Below are 20,592 nucleotides of genomic sequence, written 5' to 3' on the forward strand. Positions count from 1 at the left end.
TTTGGATTCTTTGTGGCTGCAGTTGCCAGTGAGATAAAAAGACCTTGATCTCGTGCTTCAGGCACAGGTACATTCCAGCAAAGAATGACTAAAGAGCTTTAAACTAGACAGTTGGCAGAGCTCATGGTGCTGAAGGGCTTATGAATACCTTATGAATCCCTGGGGCATCCTGAGGAATCCCAGGAAGATCAGATCTTAACTGATAGGGCTAAGTTAGCCCCAGAGTAAAGATTTAGACCTAACCTAACAAAGTATTAGGCTGGCCAAAATTTTCTTTTGGGTTTTTCCTTAAGATTTCCTTAAGAAAACCCAAAAGAATATTTTGGCCAACCCAATGCAACAACCAGCCTTGAATGAAACATGCTAAAAGCTTAAGTAATTTAATTGACTGTCAGAACAAAGTGCAACATACTTTTATTAATATTTAGTTTTTTGGTCGCATCAAGTGTCTTGCAGATCTTAGTTCCCTGATTAGGGATTGAACCTGGGCCCTCAGCAGTGAAAGCGGAGTCCCAACCACTGGACCACTTGGGAGTCCCCCCTTTTTTAAAAAAAAAAAACTTTAAAAGCATGACATTCTTTAAAAATTGTTTTTTAATTAGGTTTTATTGGAGTAGAGTTGCTTTACAGTTGTGTTAGCTTCTGCTATATAGCAAAGTGAATCTGCTATATGTTTACATATATTAAAACACGACATTCTTAAAACAAAATCCAGTGATCAACAATTTAATGTTGTAAATTACAGATATGCTCAGGGATTTAATAGAAAACATGAAAATAATGAAGAAAGAAGTTTTAAAAGACGGAACTTATAAGGCTGAAAAATACGTCTAGAGTGAAAAATTCACTTCTTGAGACAGATAGCAGATAACTGTAAAGAAAAGGTCAACCAACGAGAAGATATAGCAAGAAAGTTTCTAAACTGAAGTGTAGAGAGAAAAAGAGTTGAAAAAAAAGAAAGAATGGAAGCTCAGTGACCTGTGGGACAGTGTCAGGTGGTTTAATATACATGCCCTTTCTGTCTCAGAAAAGGGAAAGAGAAGCAGGAAAAAATTTTGAAGAAAATGAATTTTGTCCTGAATTGTTGAAAACTCTAAACACAGGTTCAGGAATCTCTCTGAACTACAAGCAGGATAAATCCTTGTGACCCTGGGGTAAGCAAATCATAAAAGAAAAAGTTGATAAACTGGACATCAGAATTGAAAACTTCTGCTCAAGAGCACCATTAAGGAAAGGCAAGTCACAGAATATATGTTTTATACACACACATATCTCAAAGAAATTGCACCAAGATCATAAAAAAACTACTATAACTCAGTAAGGTCAATGCAATTTAAAAAAAAAAAATGGACACAATATTTGAATAGAAACTTCACAAAGAAGATATACAACTGGCTGATAAGGTGAAAAGATCCTGAACTGTAGCCATCACGGAAATGAGAGCTACAACCCACTGGAATAGCTCAAATGAAAAAAGCTTGCAGCACTAAGTGTTGGTGGGCATGTGAAACAACTGGAACTGTGTATCTTGCTAATGAGATGCAAAATACTTCATCTGCTTTGGAAAAGTTTGGTGACTTCTTATAAAGTTCAATATAGGTTAATCATTTGACTCAGAGATTCTACTTCTAGATGTTTATCCAAGAGAAATGAATATGTATTTTCACAAAAGCTTTGAAAAGGAATGTTCTTTGTTGTTAGTGGCCCCAAACCGGTTACAAACCAAATGTCTTAACGGGTGAATGGAACCCCAAACCATAGTACATTCATGTAACGGAACACCAAGAAGTAAAACAGAATGAATTGCTACACAGCACGTGGACAAATATCAGAGCCATGCTGAGCAAACGAAGCCAGATACAAAAGAGTATGCAGTGTGGACTTCCATTTACACTGGAATTCTAGATTAGGCCCAATGAGCCTGTAGTGTGACAAAAAAACAGATCAGCATCTGCCCAGGGTCGGCAGTGGGGTTGGGATTGACTGACCCTACATGTGAGGGAAGGGTTTGGGAAGACAGAAATATTCCTAACCTTGGTTTTGGTGGTGGTTACACAGGTGTATGTGTTTGTCAAAAACTCATCTAACTCTGCTCTTGTGGGTACATTTTATTGTATATAAATGATATTTCAGTGAAATTGATTTTTCTTTTAATGTAAAGGAAGTAAAGGGGACCTAACCAATTTATAAGCAAGGTACTTTATTATCTTGTTTCATCTTCACTGTTATGTATTCATTCAGGAATATTCAACATATAGTTTTTGAGGTTCTGCATACCAGCTTCTGTGCCAGGTACTGAGAATACACTTGTGAGCAAAAACCATCATGCTTTCCACCTCCTCTAATGTGCAGTTTATTTGGCAGAAAGATATCAATAAAAAGTGTCTCTCAAGGAAATATTGAAAAGGTGCTATGAGAGCATGTAACACATATATCTTAGCATATAAGCATGTGATATATGACACTCATGTGATATATGACATAATGCACTATAATATATATTTCATAATTTATGAGGCATTTTCTGTGCCTTGATTTCTTCTTTTATAACTGCTGTCCATCCAGTATGCTAATTGAGTTAATTGATATAAACTGTTTTAACTGGTGCTGGTAGATAGGAAGTGCGCAAGAAGTATTGGCTGCTATCTTGATGACATTTGACAATTATGGTTGTCCAGTGTTGCGGGGTATTAGGTGTGCTAAGGGAACACTGAAGTAGGACCAGGTTTGGGGGAAGAGGTTAGGAGTTTGACTAGAAATGTTTTTTTGTTTTTGTCTTTTGAGATAATTCGGGTGGAAATGTCTTGTAGTCGAAACTTGTTGGGTACGGCTCTGGATGAGCAGACAGTTTGGGAGTATTCAGCACCTAAACTGGAATCACCTTGAGTATAAAAAAGACCACCCAGAGAGCAACCGTATACACACATATAACAGAGGGACTTAAACCTAGATCCGAGTTTTGAGGAGTGCCTTTTAAATCATTTTCTCTTTTAACATGTGATTTGCCTATGTTAATGCCTGACTTCCAATATACAAGATGAAACAAAGGGAAATAATTAGGCATAAAAACCAGTGAGTTGAAGCAGGCAACAGAGGTAGAAGTGTCCAGACTTTTTGGACAGGTTTGACTGTTTCTGTGCAGCTCAGAGAGAAAGGGAAATGTGTTTTGTAACATGGATTTCATTTTTTTACCATCCCTTTCCCCCGCACACACACACAAATATGTTCATCTGCAGAGATTAGTTTGTTGGAGCTGAGCTTAAATTGTACTTAACTTTCAAAGAGAAAATTTTTTATGTGACTTGTTTAAGTGACCAGATAACAGTGGGCATTGTTTAAAAAATAAAGAATTTGTTTACAAACAGGGATTTTGCAGAAGACTTACTGATGCTTTTCTCATGAGCAGTTCTTACATTTATCCTTAGATACTTCAGTAGCTTGTCTTGCCCATCAGGCTCCTCTTGTATAGTTAGTTTGCTTTGACCAGAGGATAGAAGAAATGAGGCCATTGCTTTGCCTCAAGTACCTAGAGGTTCTTTCTGAATCCCTCTTTTTTATATTTCTGTATTCACACCTAAAATAATGAAAGACAAAGGATTAGTTACTTGCAGCTTTACCAATTTTTAATGTCTGTGTTACTCTTAGGTTGTTTTCTGAAAGACTCTAAGTTAAAAAAAAAGTTTAAAAACATTTAAATATTTTTCTTGACACTGATTTTTTTTCCTCCAATCAGATTTTTTGATTGGTTCAGAGTCATTGGTATATTTCATTTTTTCATAAAACAAGCATTTATGAAGTCCCTGATGTTGACAGGAATTGTGTATGCTGGGCTTTCAGGGTGTTAGAAAAGAAGATATGATTATAGTCCTTCAGGATTTCCCAGTCAGGTGGAGAGGAAAAGATGTTATGAAAAAAATGAAACAGAATAGTGTGATAACTGCATTATAGTGGCATTGATAAGATAGTAAGTAAAAAAGGTAATTCCTACTTGGGATACTGGGAACAGCCGTTGAAGGCCAGAGGGGACTCTAGTTCTGTTTAGAAATAACATGATATTTCATTCAACCCTAATGAAAGCTCAGTAAGTCGGGCAGGTATTTATTTATAAATGAGAAAATGTGGTCCTCTTTCTTATTTCTTGAAATCTTTTGAAAACCTGTTGGCTGAAAAAAGATTTTCTAGAACTCTTAAGTGGTATGATAGTGACATCTACTGTAATAGCTCATATTGTTACAGTCTTTGAAGAAACTGCAGTTTAGATAATTTAACAGTGTCATAGTAAAAAATTGATTCCACCACCTGCCATTTTTCGAGGAGAGGAGGTGTGAAAATGTGTCATCCAAGACTGGTTTTCTGGCCAGGCTGAGTGCTTTGTCTGGGCCTGCCATCTCTATAAAAGCTCTGTTTAGTTTGTTGGCCTTTTGAGAGAGTGTATGTAGCTCTTAGTGCAGCTTTTTTTTTTTCCCCAGTAATGTTGGAAAGATTATCTTAGAGTAGGATTCTTGAGAGATTGATTTAGTACTGCCATCTGTATTTTTATCAGTCTCGTCTCTGAGTATGTTTTTTAATCTGTAAATGGAAAGGATCATATTTATCTTATAGAGGTGTTAGGAAGATTAATTGAGATGATAATGTATAATAGAGCAGTACCTAGTATATGGTAGATGCTCTTGAAATGGAAGTTAGAAAAAAACGACAAGTATGTAGAATGACATCTGTGATCACCTTCAATTGTGTAATGACTAGGTAGGGTTAATTACAGTGGGCTTCTAAAATTAGAAAAGTCCATTGTAACTATCATGCTTTACATTTTAAAGGAAATTTAAATTTGCAGAGTTCTTTCACATTCATTATTTGATTTATTATCAGAACAACTTTGTAAGACAGTTAATCTTCTATCTAAGACTCCAAATTTCAGAAAAGGTTTAAAAACAAGCTGTGGTAGTAGAAAGTTTATGTTAGTTATAATGAAAGCATATTAAAGTAGAAATAATGATACTGTTATATTGAGTTCTTTTATATTTTGTGTTTTCGTGCTTTACCTACTTACATTCTCAAGAGATTTGGCTTTGGGCTTTGTTTTCCTGTGTGTGTGAGAGAGAGAGGAAGGAGGGAAAAGGGGAGAAGAAGAGAGATTGGGGAAGAGGGTTGTGTGCTTAATGGAACTCTGGAAAGCGAGAGCCACAGCCTCTTACTCAGATTCAATAGTGTTGTATGTTATGCACCCCTCCCAGGCATATTTTAAATAAAAGACTGATTTACAAGGCTGACTGGCAGTATTTTTGTGTGTGTGCAAATTTGTAAGCGGTTGATGGCCATTAAGTATATGCTAGGGATTGAGATTAGTTTGACTAGGGATTAGAATTTGGCTGACCTTGTAGGATTTGCTAAACCAGATGTGGCAAATTTATTTGGTGGCAACTGTTGAAGTGCATTGATTCAGTTTTTTTCAAAGGTCAAAGTTATGTATGGTTTTCACTTCCTATTTAGGTTTTTTATTTTAAAAATGTAAGATAAACCCATTAATTGGTGACTCTCCAACTTCTTTGGGGTATTGTAACTGTTGGTGGCTGACATTTTTCATAGTCTCCCTTCTTGACTAGCTCCCATTTTAGGATGTTGGGTAATTTTTTAAAAATTGTGTACTTCATGTATTAGGTGTTTATTATCACTTTTTCCTAATATCATAAATAAATCACCATTTCCCATTTATATGGACTTATATCCAGGTTAGTAAATTTGACTCTGTTTAGGATTGTGTGCCGCTGTTGAATCCAATTTTGCAACAGGCTGTGCTTATCACTCTGAAATAATTTAGAAACAAGTGGTAGTAAATGTATTTTTAGTTTGTTTTGTTTTACATTTCAGAGTCTTAATTTTGGAAGAAATATCTGGTAAACAACATGACTGAGTTCTGGCTTATATCAGCTCCTGGGGAGAAAACATGTCAGCAAACATGGGAGAAATTGCATGCAGCAACTACAAAGAACAATAACCTTGCAGTTTCTTCAAAGTTCAACATTCCTGACTTAAAGGTAAACCTGTGCTGTGCAGAGTAGTTCCTGTGAAGGAAAGGACAGCTGTCTACTTACCTTTTGGTCAAAATGAGATACCCAGGTTCTTTGGAGAGAAAACTCTATGGATTGGCATAATTTACAACTTACCTTGTTCTTTCTAATTTTCAGATTTCAGATAACAAGAAAATTGAGTTTTTTGAAGAAAACTACTAAAACAAAGTAACATTTTCCCCTAAACTTCTGTGCTTTTCTAAATTATAATTTAAATTTTAATGAGAAATCTTATGAAAATACTTGATGTGTTACTTTCACAAATATGATTTTTAGAAGTGAGAAATCTTAGGAATATGTATTCTTAAGTATCACAGTGAATACGTTTTTCTGTTATTCATGTGATACTCACTGATATCGTAACTGTTTTACCATTGCATCTCTTTAAATTATTCTTGGCAAATCTATTTATTTAATGTAGTTCTATCTATTTAACGTTTATTAAACATCAGTAACCTAGCAGCCTCTAAGTGAAGCAGACTGCCAGTAATCAGTTGACTGAACTTTGTAATGGATGGAAAAGATCATTATATTTATATTTTGCTGGTTAACCAAATTGAGACAGTTATACACAGCACTTATTTAAGAAACCCACTCCACTACTCTCGCTTGGAAAATCCCATGGACAGAGGAGCCTGGTAGCCTGCAGTCCACGGGGTCGCTAAGAGTCGGACATGACTGAGTGACTTCACTTGCACTTTTCCTTTCATGCATTGGAGAAGGCAATGGCAACCCACTCCAATATTCTTGCCTGGAGAATCCCAGGGACGAGAGAGCCTGGTGGGCTGCCGTCTATGGGGTCGCACAGAGTCAGACACGACTGAAATGACTTAGCAGCGGCATTTAAGAAATACTTAAAGCCCTTTGATACACTCCTATAGACTGTGGACATTTCTTCTAAAACATGCTCATTTATACATACATGGTTTTGTGAACAAATTGAATTACAGGGAATTCTCTGGTGGTCCAGTGGTTAGGACTCAGCGCTTCCACTGCTGGGGATGCAGATCGATCTGGGGTCTGGGAAATAAGTTCCCGCATGCCCTGTGGCATGGCTAGTAATAACAAAGATTCCTTTAAAAAAAGACAAAAAACTCAAATGGAACTAAAGACCCTCTGATGCACAGCCCTGGATCCGTGTTTAAAAGCTGCTAATGTAAACCACAACTTCAAATGAACCCTCCCACTGGGCAGGACAAGTAGAGGCACGGGCCTGTTCTTGTGGAATCTTCACATCTAAATGGTTGTCCTCATAAATTAGAGGATTATCTTGTGCATATAAATAGCTTTGAAATGTCTTGCATTTTTTCACTGCACTTGCATATTATGAAATAAAATATGGAGAACTTAAGATCTGCAGGCCTTTCAAATCAAGATGTTGTATTACCTTGTTTTTTTAAAAAAGGATGAAATCTAAGTAATAAAATGTTGTATTTCCCTTCTAGGTTGGCACACTTGATGTTTTGGTTGGTTTGTCAGATGAACTGGCTAAACTGGATGCATTTGTAGAAGGGTAATGTATTTGTTTATATGCACGGGCTAGAGCAGAATGAGAGTGGCTATTATCAGGCTCCCTGGGATTGGGTTTATTATTATATATATACATCCTCTGCTTATTGGAATGAATATAGAGATCAGTCAACTTTAGTACCTTTTCATCCCCCTTCTGTTATCATAAACATCCTGTTCCCCTTAGCGGTTATCCCCTACCCCCACTACCCACTAATCTGCGTTCTGACATTATAGATTTGCTTTTTGTGGGCATTTTATATAAATGGAATCGGAAAATACATGGTCTCTTGTGACTGGCTTCTTTGCCGTACAGTGTTAGTCACTCAGTTGTGTCTGACTCTCTGCAACACCATGGACTATAGCCTGCCAGGCTCCTCTGTCCATGGGATTTTCCAGACAAGAATACTGAAGCGGGTTGCCATTCCCTTCTCCGGGGGATCTTCCGAACCCAGGGATCAAACCTCGGTCTCCTGCACTGCAGGCAGATTCTTTACCATCTGAGCTTCCAGGGAAGCCCTTCTTTACCTTAGCGTAATGTTTTCAAGGTTCATCCATGGTGTAGCATGTATCAACATTTAATTTCTTTTTATTACCAAATAATGTTACATTGTACAGATAGACTGTATTTGATTAATCCATTCATCAGTTGATGGACATTAAGGTTATTTCCACATTTTGGCTAATATGAAAAAATGTTGCTATGAATATTTGTGTATAAGTATTTATATGTTCATATGTTTTCATTTCTTTTGGGTGTGTACTTAGGAGTGGAATTGCTGAGGCATACAGTAACTGTATTTTCAACATTTTGAGGACCTGATTGTTTTTCAGAGTTGGCTGCACTATTTTACAGTCTCACCAGCAGTGTATGAAAGTTGTGATTTCTCCACGTTCTTGATGAGACACTCATTACTATCCATCTTTTTGATTATAGCAATCCTAATGGATATTAAAGAGTATTTCACTTAAAGAGTGTTTTTGATTTGCATTTCCCTAATGGCTAATAATGTGTTAAGCATCTTTCCATTTGTTTGTTGGCCATTTGTGTTTCTTCTTTGGAGAAATGTCTGTTTGGATCCTTCGCCTGTTTTTTAATTGACTTATTGTTCTTTTGATTATTGACTTGTAAGGGTTCTTTTTATAGTCTGGATACAACTCTCTTATCAGATAGGACTTGCAGATATTTTCTCGCATTCTCTGGTTTGTCTTCACTTTCTAGATGGTGTCCTTTGAGGCACAAGATACTTTGCTGTCCAATTTTATCTCTTTTTTTTTTTTGTGGCTTATATTCTTGTCCTTGTATTTAAGAAACCATTGCCTAATCCAGGGTCACAGTTTTGTGTCTATATTTTCTTCTAAGAGTTTTCTAGTTTTAGCTGTTACATTTAGGTCTTTTTAATTCATTTTGAGTTATTTATTGTATATGGTGTGAGGTAGAAGTCCATCTTCATTCTTTTGACTGTGAATATCCAGTTGTCCTAATGCCATTTGTTGAAAAGACTATTCTCTCTCTGCAGTGAATTGTCCTGACACCCTTGCAAAAATCAGTCGAACATAAATGTAAGGGTTATTAACATTTCTGAACTCTCTTGTGTTCCATATTCCTGTCCTTACGCCAGTACCACATTGCCCTCTTTACTGTAGGTTTGTAGTTAAGTTTTAAAATCAGAAAGTGTGAGTTCTCCAAGTTTATTTTGTCTTTCAAGATTGTTTTGGTTATTCTGGTTCCTTTCGTTTCCATTTGAATTTTAGGAACACTGTGTCAAATTTCTGCCAAAAGTCAGCTGGAATTTCAGTGGGGATTGTGTAGAATCTGTAGATAATTTCAGGAGTGTTGCCACCCTAACATATTAAGTCTTTGGTCCATGAACGTGGCATGTTCTGCCATTATTGGAAGATTTATTTGTTGATGCTTTTGTGTTCAAGATTCAGTTACATTAAAAGATTTTTCTAGACTACAGGTTTACTTATGAAATTCAGTTCCTGTGTATTTTAGCTGAAGGTGGATATGTTATCCTTAATAACTTTCTGTATCTTGATTAATTGACAGAATCAGTCTACAATCCATTTGAGTCTTGACATACAGAGCTTTTAATACTTAGTTCAGCTCAGTCGTGTCGGACTCTTTGTGACCCCATGAACCGCAGCACACCAGGCCCCCCTGTCCATCACCAGCTCCCTGAGTCCACCCAAACCCATGCCCATCGAGTCGATGATACCATCCAGCCATCTCATCCTCTGTCATCCCCTTCTCCTCCTGCCCTCAATCTTTCCCAGCATTAGGGTCTTTTCCAATGAGTCAGCTCTTCGCATCAGGTGGCCAGAGTATTGGAGTTTCAGCTTCAACATCAGTCCTTCCAGTGAACACCCAGGATTGATCTCCTTTAGGATGGACTGGTTGGATTTCCTTGCAGTCCAAGGGACTCTCAAGAGTCTTCTCCAACACCACAGTTCAAAAGCATCAATTTTGCGGTGCTCAGCTTTCTTTATAGTCCAACTCTCACATCCATATGTGACCACTGGAAAAACCATAGCCTTGACTGGATGGACCTTTGTTGGCAAAGTAATGTCTCTGCTTTTTAATATGCTGTCTAGGTTGGTCATAACCTTCCTTCCAAGGAGTAAGCGTCTTTTAATTTCATGGCTGCAGTCACCATCTGCAGTGATTTTGGAGCCCAGAAAAATAAAGTCAGCCACTGTTTCCCCATCTATCTGCCATGAAGTGATGGGACTGGATGCCATGATCTTAGTTTTCTGAATGTTGAGCTTTAAGCCAACTTTTTCACTCTCCTCTTTCACTTTCATCAAGAGGCTCTTTAGTTCTTCACTTTCTGCCATAAGGGTGGTGTCATCTGCATATCTGAGGTTATTGATATTTTTCCTGGCAATCTTGATTCCAGCTTGTGCTTCATCCAGCCCATCGTTTCTCATGATGTACTCTGCATATAAGTTAAATAAGCAGGGTGACAATATACAGCTTTGACGTATTCCTTTTCCTATTTGGAAGCAGTCTGTTGTTCCATGTCCAGTTCTAACTGTTGCTTCCTGACCTGCATACAGGTTTCTCAAGAGGCAGGTCAGGTGGTCTGGTATGCCCATCTCTTTCAGGATTTTCCACAGTTTATTGTGATCCACACAGTCAAAGGCTTTGGCGTAGTCAGTAAAGCAGAAATAGATGTTTTTCTGGTACTCTTTTGCTTTTTCCATGATCCATCGGATGTTGGCAATTTGATCTCTGGTTCCTCTGCCTTTTCTAAAACCAGCTTGAACATCAGGAAGTTCATGGTTCACATATTGCTGAAGCCTGGCTTGGAAGATTTTAAGCATTACTTTACTAGCGTGTGAGATGAGTGCAGTTGTGCAGTAGTTTAAGCATTCTTTGGCATTGCCTTTCTTTGGGATTGATATGAAAACTGACCTTTTCCAGTCCTGTGGCCACTGCTCAGTTTTCCATATTTGCTGGCATATTGAGTGCAGCACTTTCACAGTGTCATCTTTCAGGATTTGAAATAGCTCAACTGGAATTCCATCACCTCCACTAGCTTTGTTTGTAGTGATGCTTCCTAAGGCCCACTTGACTTCACATTCCAGGATGTCTGGCTCTAGGTGAGTGATCACACCATCGTGATTGAAGCTTTAAAGGAACAGGCTTGAATACAGGGGAACTTATTCTCCAAATCTGTGCAGAAGGGTCTTCCCTTCTGTGTTCGACTTTTCTGAATTGATAGAACTTGAAATGCACTGGCTCTGGTAATAGAGACTGAGGTGTTTCAGAGAGATCTTTCCACATAACAACATGTGGTAAGGAAATAAATAGACCTAAAGATGTACTGGGTTTCCCAGGTAGTGCTAGTGGTAAAGAACACACCTGCCAATGCAGGAGATGTAAGAGACGCGGGTTTGATCCCTGGGTGGGAAAGATCCCCTGGAGGAGGGTGTGGCAACCCACTCCAGTATTCTTACATGGAGAATCACCATGGACAGAGGAACCTGGCAGGCTACAGTCCATAGAGTCACACAGAGTCAGACATGACTGAAGCAACTTAGTACCACACACGCAAAGATGTACTCCTGAGGTGAAAGGCCAGTTAAGAACCAGTTTTACAGTCGAATTAGGCAAGAAATAATGAAAACCTCAAGTAAGAGCAGGCATTAGGCAATAAAAATGGAAAAGAGAGGATGAAAGCAAAAGTAACAAATTTGCTTTTAGGATTAATAATTCCTTGCATTCGTATAGAGCAAACGTGAAAGTAATTATTGATGATACTCAAAAAATCGACGATACTAAGAATTGTCTCTTGGTTTCTTGATTGTAAGTTTTTAATTAAGAAAAGGGTTTGAGGAAACTTTCTGCGGTTGCCACCTTGAAGTGATTGTCGGTGCTGCTGTCCCACCTACCTCATTACAATGTTAAGTCATGACCAGGAAATAGACATTGGGAGGGGAGGCTCCTGAAAATATAGTTATCAACACGTATTTGGAGCCTTATTAATCACCTCAATAGCTTTCTAGATTTTTCTTTAAATCATCAGCAGGATGTCCTGAATATAGTATAAGGTTGGTGCACATTTTTTAGGAAAGTAAGTGCTGGGCAGATGCAGTTCATTTTCTTAGAAGAATTGCAAGTTACCTATGCAGTTTGTCAGCTATTCTTTTCTGCACTGTTATGCAATCTTGTCCTTATCAGTCTCCCTGAAAGATTTGAGGAATTTAAAAAATCATATGGTTTTAGACTTTGGTAGAATTGATAGATGCTAGCTTAATGAGTAAGTGTTACAGTTTTTTAAGTTGGAACATTGTGGTGGAGTAAATTATAGTTTGTACTTTTTAGTGGTCTGTTAGAACTGTTTTTTTTTTCTTTTAAAGGTGACTGTATGTCATAGATACTCTTGTAGAGATGCAGAGGGAGATGGTGAATTTCTGAGTTATGTAATGTTAAGTTGATAAATTTGATATCAGGCAATTTTATACTCTGAACTATTTTCTGTGGTAAACCTGCACTTTTTTTTTTAATTGAAGTATAGTTGATTTGCATTGTTGTGAATATGCCCATTTTTGAATGTTCATAGCACATGGTTCTGTTTACAAGATTCTCCTCAAGTTATATGGGAATAATGGTTCATCTTCGAAGGAATGGGTGAATTTTGGAGATACAGCCAAATGTATGTACAGATCCCAGGTTAAGCATGTTGAAGATTTACAGTTTACATCATTGTTTCTGAATTTGTTCCACTTTCTTAGGATTGAGGTCATTCAGCTTAGGATTGTCATTCACATCTTGTTCTTCTGTTGCTTTTTCTGGCCCTTCTTGTTGCAGGAGTTTTAAGTTGCCTTCCAGTTTACACTCCCTGCCATTAAACACAAAAGTCATAAGAGAAATTGTCCCAAGTCCTGACCATGTTACACCTCTTCCTGCTCACTGCCATCAGAGGCGATCCACCTGCAGACTGGCCCCAGCCTGTCTTCCTAGCCCAACCTCCCTTTCTCCCCAGCGTGACACTCGAGACTGTCTGGACACCTCCTCATTCATTGCTTTTCTCTCTCTCCAGATCTTGACTCATACGATGCCCTGTGGCAAGAATATACATTCTTCGTGCCTAATCAGCCTTTGAAAACCATTCCTGTCCTTCGCTGCCCTGCTCTTGATCCATTATGCTTTTTTGATTACAGCTGCTGGGAGTGAAATCTTTTTCCTTTATGCATCTCTGTCTGTAACCTGGTCATCTCAGCTGGCACTCACCACAGATTTGCTTTGAATTTAGTCATCTGTCTTTTTTGGTTTTAATGTTTCTCCATTTCAATTTTAAGCATTGGGAAGCTAGACGGTTTGTCTTACATATCCCCCCATGGCCCATAGGTGGACAAGAAACGGGGAAAGAACACAGAACCCCAGAGTCAGGGTGACAGGTTTCTGTCACTGCTCTGCCAGGAACTGGTTTTGTGACTTTTGGAACTAAATCACTTACTGTCTTTATACTTGGGTGTCTGTATAAAGTAAAGGGGTTGACAAGGTGATACACAGTTGCCTCAGTAGTTTGGCACCATGGTTTGTTTCCTCTTTATCACTGAGCAGGAGATCCCGTGGACAGAGGAGCCTGGCGGCCTATCATCCATGGGATCACAAAAGAGTCAGACATGATTTAGCAACTAAACAACAACAAAACAAATCTCAAATAGTAGATGTTCAGTAAATAGGTAATGAATAATAATGTAGGATTGCACTGTTGCTTGTTTCCTGTTGCCTGTCTGATCCCTTTTGTCCTGAGGGGAAGTACGCATCTGATGAAGGCAAGCTCCTGCTTCCCGCTTTATTCTCGCAGGGCGGTGAGATCTGCTGCCCACTCTTTCAGCTTACCCTCTCCAGCTTTCCACTACTCTGTTTCCAGACTTGATAAACGTATTGCAGGTGATCTCCTTAAAACTACAGTTATTCAGTTGAGTTTTACATATAATAAAATCTTGGTTCAGTTTGTCCTTAACATTATTTTAGAAGTTAGGACCCATTGTTTAATATTACTATACAGATGGGGTAATGGAAACAAAGAGAGTCAAATTCATGTGTTCATGTAACGTGTTCATCATGTAGCATGGAATTTAGGTTGTTTTCCTGAAAGTGACCACTGGTTTTTTTTTCTCCTAAGGGTGGTTAAGAAAGTGGCTCAATATATGGCTGACGTGTTGGAGGACAGTAAAGATAAAGTTCAGGAGAACCTGTTGGCCAATGGAGGTAAGCTAATGTTTCATGATTTGATTTTGACTTCAATAAAGTGAACGACGTAAAAAAGATCTGTAGATAAGGGTATTAAATGCAGTAGAAAGCCATTAAAATAGAATTATTATTAACAATTTGGTGATACTGCCAGTTACATTCTATCCTCTGAAACACAACCTCTCATAAGACAGTCCTACATAATGTATAGTTTTTTTTTTTATATGGATCCTTCCAAAAGCAGTGTCATAAAGATTTACCTTAGTTCTTTCCAGGATCTACCTGTCAGTTCCACTTTTAAGTGTGTTTCTGAGTTATGTGTCTCAGCATTGTTCCAGTTTGAATACTTGCAGTTTTCTCTAGCCTTTTGTATTTAATTGTGTCCAATTACAGAAGCTTTAGAATAAAAATTATTAATCTTATTGCAGAGTAATGCCTCTTCCTCTCAAGTTTCATATGGGATTTCTTTAGTACCCATAGAATAGTCTAGTACTGACCTGTGTAGCTAGAAACTAATATTTAAATAAAGTTTGTTCTGTTTAATAATAGCTTTATAAAGATGGTTTCAGCTGCATCATTGTCACTTGTACTTGCGTTTGTTGTTTTCTCCTGAAATATCAGTTTAGCTTGTGTTTCATCTTCAATTCAGCTCAGTTCAGTCACTCAGTCGTGTCTGACTCTTTGCGACCCCATGGACTGCAGCACACCAGGCCTCCCTGTCCATCACCAACTCCCAGAGTTTACTCAAACTCATGTCCATCAAGGCGGTGATGCCATCCAACCATCTTCATCCTCTGTCATCCCCTTCTTCTCCCGCCTTCAATCTTTCCCAACATCAGGGTCTTTTTCAATGAGTCAGTTCTTCACATCAGGTGGCCAAAGTATTGGAGTTTCAGCTTCAGCATCAGTCCTTCCAATGAACACCAAGGACTGATCTCCTTTAGGATGGACTGGTTGGATCTTTAGTGATATGTCATTAAAATAAGAAACAATCCTTTCCTCTCTTTCTGTTCTATATAGCCTACAATGGTAGGTCACTATGATAAATGAACATTTGTTAGGTAGAGCCCTGGGTTATCATAGGATGGTGAGCCACAGTTCAATGAATGACCACAGGGGAAAGAGAAATAGAGAAGTTTATTACTCACAGGTCCTGGAGGGAGGGGAGCAATGCAGGGAGGTCAGGGCAATGTGCAGACAGGAAGAACAGCAGGACTTGGGACACATACCTTTATTAGGGTCCATGGGTGGAGTGATTTGGGATTCCCAAGCCAAATCCTGATTGGTCAATTCAAACTGAAAAGAGGAATTTTGATTAACTTTGAAGAGCCCTGTGCATGCTCAGTCGTGTCCGACTCTTTGCAACCCCATGGGCTACAGCCTGCTAGGCTCCTCTGTCCATGGAATTCTCCAGGCAAGAATACTGGAATGAGTTGACATTTCCTGCCCCAGGGGGTCTTATCTAAAGGGTCCACTAGCAGGGGAGGCCCTGGGGAGCAGGGGAGAGTGCTTATCACAGGTTGGTATTGGAAATTGAACCAGGAGCTGAGCTTATGTTTACTTGTGATTTCAGGCTGTTATCTAGGGCTGTTAGCCAGGAGGGCTGTTACCTAGTGTGATTTCTAGGCCCCTGCTGGCTACTTGGCCACGTAAAATGGATGCCGAGGCAGCAGTATGGAGGTTTGGCTAAACTCTTAATGGTCACTGTATTTTAAATTCAGTGTTTCTCTAATCTCATTTCTTTCTTTGCAAATCATAGATGTTCAGTAGGGACTTAATCAGTTAAAAAAAATTAGTAATTTATTTTTGCTTTCTGTTAAAATAGCAACCCTAACCTGCTTACTGTTTCTGTTAATGTGTGGCTGGGGCAGAAGGACAGGAGTTAGATGTGTTAACTTAGGTGCCTTTGCTGATCTCTAGGTACTTGATGAAGTAGGGCAGTCAGTCTACTTGGCAGAATGGGGAGGTGACAATCTAGGGGACATTGCATCCAAAACTGCTTTTGAAAATACCAGATATGTTGCTGACTTGCTGGTATTCTGTTGGGAGAAGTTGAGGAGAGAAGATATTTTGATATGAATTACTTTCGCCAGTTAACTATAATTGACATTTGATTTCCCTGACCTTGATCCCATCAGGCTTGAGGGATAAAGTCATCTTGACTACCAGACTTCTAGGGAATTAGTTGTGGAGTTTCTCTTTGGCTCTGCATTTTTTATTCTTTTCCTTTGAAAGTGAAAAGGTCCATGTTTTGAATATTACTGAAATACAGACTCCTAGAAACAATCATCACATGGTTTTAAGAGACAAGTTCATTTTCAATTTGTTTGGGTAAGTTGCATAGAAATAACATACTTTTGTCCAATTCTTCTTATTGAGGAGACACTTGGCAGTAGTTTCTCAATCTCTGTGTCTCTTTCACCTTCCCATGTATCATGGGTATGTGCATATTGCATTTATTAAGTCATCAAGTTAGAAGGAGCATTTATATATATATATTAAATTTTGAGTAAGGAGAAGAGAATTCAGTCAAATTACAGGTAAAAATTTTGATTAATCCATGTTACCTAATACAGTCCCACATTTATTTAACCTTTACAAATGATATCTTTACTGATTTTCTTAATGCCAATTTTGGCATTACTGTGTAGCAAACTATAAAACAATTCTATTGCTTCTCCTCAGTAATTAATTTCTTCCCTTATTTCAGTTGACTTGGTTACTTATATAACAAGGTTTCAGTGGGACATGGCTAAATATCCAATCAAGCAGTCCCTGAAAAATATTTCTGAAATAATTGCCAAGGTAAGATAAAAAAATGACACAGGTAGGACACATTGATTTATAGTGATTCTATTTATTTTATAAGTATTTAGCTATTAAGTACTCTAATTTAGGTTTTAACAAGGCAACTTAATTATATGTGACTCGCTGCAAGTTTACTTAAAAAAGAAAGTTGTCAGAAAAGAATAACACTTTCACGTGCACATTATCCACGTGTGCAGTTTATTTTTTTAAGTGGCTAAGTTAAAGGTTGTATCAACAATGTTTGAATAAGAAAAGTAACTTTAAAATTAAAAATTTTAAGCATAACTGAGATCACATAGAATTAGAAATTGGAATTGATTAGAGATTTACAAATCATTCAGATATATGATAATGGTCACTTAAGTTTGTTTATGTACAGTACTGATTCAGATTAAACTTTATGGGTTCTGATGCCTTCTGACGTTCGGTATTGATTCCCTACCCAGAAAAATTGCCCGTATTCTCGTACTGTGTATTCTCATACTGTGAGATTTTATGAACAGTTTCAGGGAGTCCGCAGGTGTTGAAAGTCCATCCATGAACTCACTAAACTAAGAATTCCTTTTATGTTGCAAAGTCCTTGAGCTTGCGAGAAAAATGTAAAGTTTTACCTGAAACTGTAATGAGGCAGTAGACAAGGACCTATTCAGTGTTTGACAACATATCTATGACCTGGCTAGGATGAACAGTACAGTTTAAATCATTTGGACAGACTTCCTTAGCTTCCACTGACTTTATTTGTACATTGTGCTCTATGGTTAAAAGTAAATAAATTAGTCTATCAAGGATTTTAACTCAGGGTCAAATAATTTAATGAAAATGCTGCTGCTGCTAAGTCACTTCAGTCATGTCTGACTCTGTGCGACCCCATAGATGGCAGCCCACCAGGCTCCGATGTCCCTGGGATTCTCCAGACAAGAATACTGGAGTGGGTTGCCATTTCCTTCTCCAGTGCATGAAAGGGAAAAGTGAAAGTGAAGTTGCTCAGTCGTGTCCGTGTCTGAATGAGTAGTCAGATAATATAAAGTGGTGTTCTTATGACTGAGCATTATTATCTTTTAATCCTTATCAAAGATTTAGTCATCTTCTTCCTGATACTATTATAGATGAGGAAACAGGCTCAGAAAGGTGAGGTGATTTACCCCAGGGTGCCACACAGCTGATAATGGTAGAGCTAAGTTGAAATTAGTTGTTCAAATGTTAAATCTACTGCTTTGTGTTTTTTCTCCTTAAATTGTTAGTAGTTTTAATCACCTTTTTGAAAAATCAGCTTGTGTAACACTTATAAATAAGTTGAAGCAAAATTTTAATTTCATTGCAAAAATGTTTTGTGTAAGAAGGGTGGTGTTATAAACAGCAAAACTCTGTATGATTTCGTTCCTTTGGAAATTAACTCTTCAGACTTCTATATTAAAACCTTTTAATTAGCCATGTCTTTAATCAGTGTCCTAGATTTCATTTACATGGTTTAAGAATATAGTAACAATAATGAAAATGCGTGTAGACTAAAACATTATCTTTAGTAGAAAAGATTATATGAAAATTCCCATAGTTATTAAAAATGAAGTGGGTTATTTTTTTAATGACCTTTAAAAATAATGCCTTTAAAATAATAGAATATTCTTACATCAGGAACTAGTGGTGGGTTTGTTTTTTAAAGTTTAAGCACAGCTACTTTAATTGTATTAGTAGAGGCAGATTTAGGAAGATTCTCCCTATTTCTCTTCTTTCTTCTGTAAAGGGTGTGACTCAGATTGACAATGACCTGAAATCTCGAGCATCTGCATACAACAACCTGAAAGGGAATCTTCAGAATTTGGAACGAAAGAACGCGTAAGCATGTCAACTATATGTGAATAATTTAGAATTGGAGAAGCACTGTGGCACAGGGGTCCCCAATCTCTGGAATCTAATGCCTGATAATCTGAGCTAGAGCTGATGTAATAATACTAGAAATAAAGTGCACAATAAATGTAATGGGCTTGAATCATCCTGAACCACCCGGCCCTGCCTCCCTGGTCCATGGGAAAATTGTCTTCCATGAAACTGGTTCCCAGTGCCAAAAATGTCGGGGACCACTGCATAGCATACACTGGATAAACTGTTGTTGGGGGTTTTAGTAAGTTCCAGTTTGTGCCATTTCTATAGTCAGATGGTGTTTTTTCACTTCATGGAGAAAAACTCATTAATTCAGGCTAGTCAAAACAGATGTGAGGCTGATTTATTATGCTCATTTCATACATACTACTTCTGAGCTGGGTCCTGGTTGATCCTTTATCCATCTGATTTTTCACTAATTATCTAAAGTTAATTGTTTTAAATTAAATCATAATTTAATTACATAGCAATTATCTGCTGCTTAAAAGAATTCTATAGAAAAATCCTTTTTTATGTAATTTGCATTCTTTGATTTATCTGTTTTCCAATCTGTTTCAATTTTTATCTGTTTTTATGTTTCAGTTTTTCATGTTAGGTTTTCTTAAAATAGAACACTCTTCTTTTGGTTGATCTCACTGTAGTATGACTACTACAAGTGTAGCTTTAAGCACTTAACTCTTCAAGGTATACATACATTCGTATCCCAGAGGCAAAATTGACTTGTCCTGTAAGAGGTACAAACAGGGCAAGTCATTTTCAGTGTGAAATCTACTGGGAGACCAAATGAAGACTTGCATTCATAGAGTTGATTGTTGAGTTAACTAACCAAAATTGATACCGAAGGAGAGGGAGGAAAATCAAAGGTTGGGCTTAGATGATATGATTTCATAATTATGGTGAGGTAGACTTTAATTGATGCCTAATGAGTAACACTGTCCCAGTCAAGACATTATATATGTAATCAAGAGAAGGGCTGAGTTATAATAATTAAAACAAACACAAAGGGAGACACTAGAGGCAAATTCTGATAAAATTTTGACATTTCTTTGGGTTTGGGTATGGGAAATACTCAGCTAAATTTTGGCTTCTTACCAAATAAAAATGTTAACTCAGGCTAATCCCTCTCCAGATATATGTATAGCATATGTAACTATACTTAGCCTGCTGTTTCTTTACTTGTGTTATGGAAGCACATAATTACCAGCCTAATGATCTTTTTCTTATTCCTCAGAGGGAGTTTGCTAACTCGAAGTCTAGCAGAGATTGTGAAGAAGGATGACTTCGTTCTTGACTCAGAGTATCTCGTCACATTACTGGTTGTAGTTCCTAAGTATGTCTTTTCATTACAGAAGGTTTTTACTTATTAAAATACAAGAAAAATGTTAGTGTCTGATACTGTAATTTGAAGTTTTCCACAAAACCCAAGTGTAAATGGAATATCACCTTGTCATTTGTTCTGTCATTTTGTTTTGTCAAACAACATATACTCCACTCATATGGCACATACAGTGGAATTTAGTTTGTAACCTGGTAATGGAGATGTCAGTTATAAATTGAGATTCTAAATCAAGTTCAACTTAGTAGAGTTGACCCATTAAAAAATTCAGTTCAGTTCAG

The 20,592-nt window shown here is 37.6% G+C and overlaps 1 protein-coding gene across 2 annotated transcripts in view; it reads left to right on the forward strand.

The window, feature by feature from the left end:
- Positions 1–20,592, forward strand: part of ATP6V1C1 (ATPase H+ transporting V1 subunit C1) — a 40,431-nt gene that overhangs the window by 6,341 nt on the left and 13,498 nt on the right. For both annotated transcript variants that reach the window (XM_081503543.1, XM_081503542.1), the window contains exons 2-7: positions 5,869–6,035; positions 7,514–7,581; positions 14,222–14,307; positions 17,000–17,094; positions 18,839–18,930; positions 20,207–20,305. In XM_081503543.1, the coding sequence (XP_081359669.1) occupies positions 5,904–6,035; positions 7,514–7,581; positions 14,222–14,307; positions 17,000–17,094; positions 18,839–18,930; positions 20,207–20,305 (572 nt within the window). In that variant the 5' untranslated portion in view covers positions 5,869–5,903. The remainder of the gene's footprint in view (positions 1–5,868; positions 6,036–7,513; positions 7,582–14,221; positions 14,308–16,999; positions 17,095–18,838; positions 18,931–20,206; positions 20,306–20,592) is intronic.

This window comes from Giraffa tippelskirchi, chromosome 6 (assembly GCF_054371585.1).
Source record: "Giraffa tippelskirchi isolate mGirTip1 chromosome 6, T2T-mGirTip1v1.2.pri, whole genome shotgun sequence".
Classification (NCBI taxonomy): domain Eukaryota; kingdom Metazoa; phylum Chordata; class Mammalia; order Artiodactyla; family Giraffidae; genus Giraffa; species Giraffa tippelskirchi.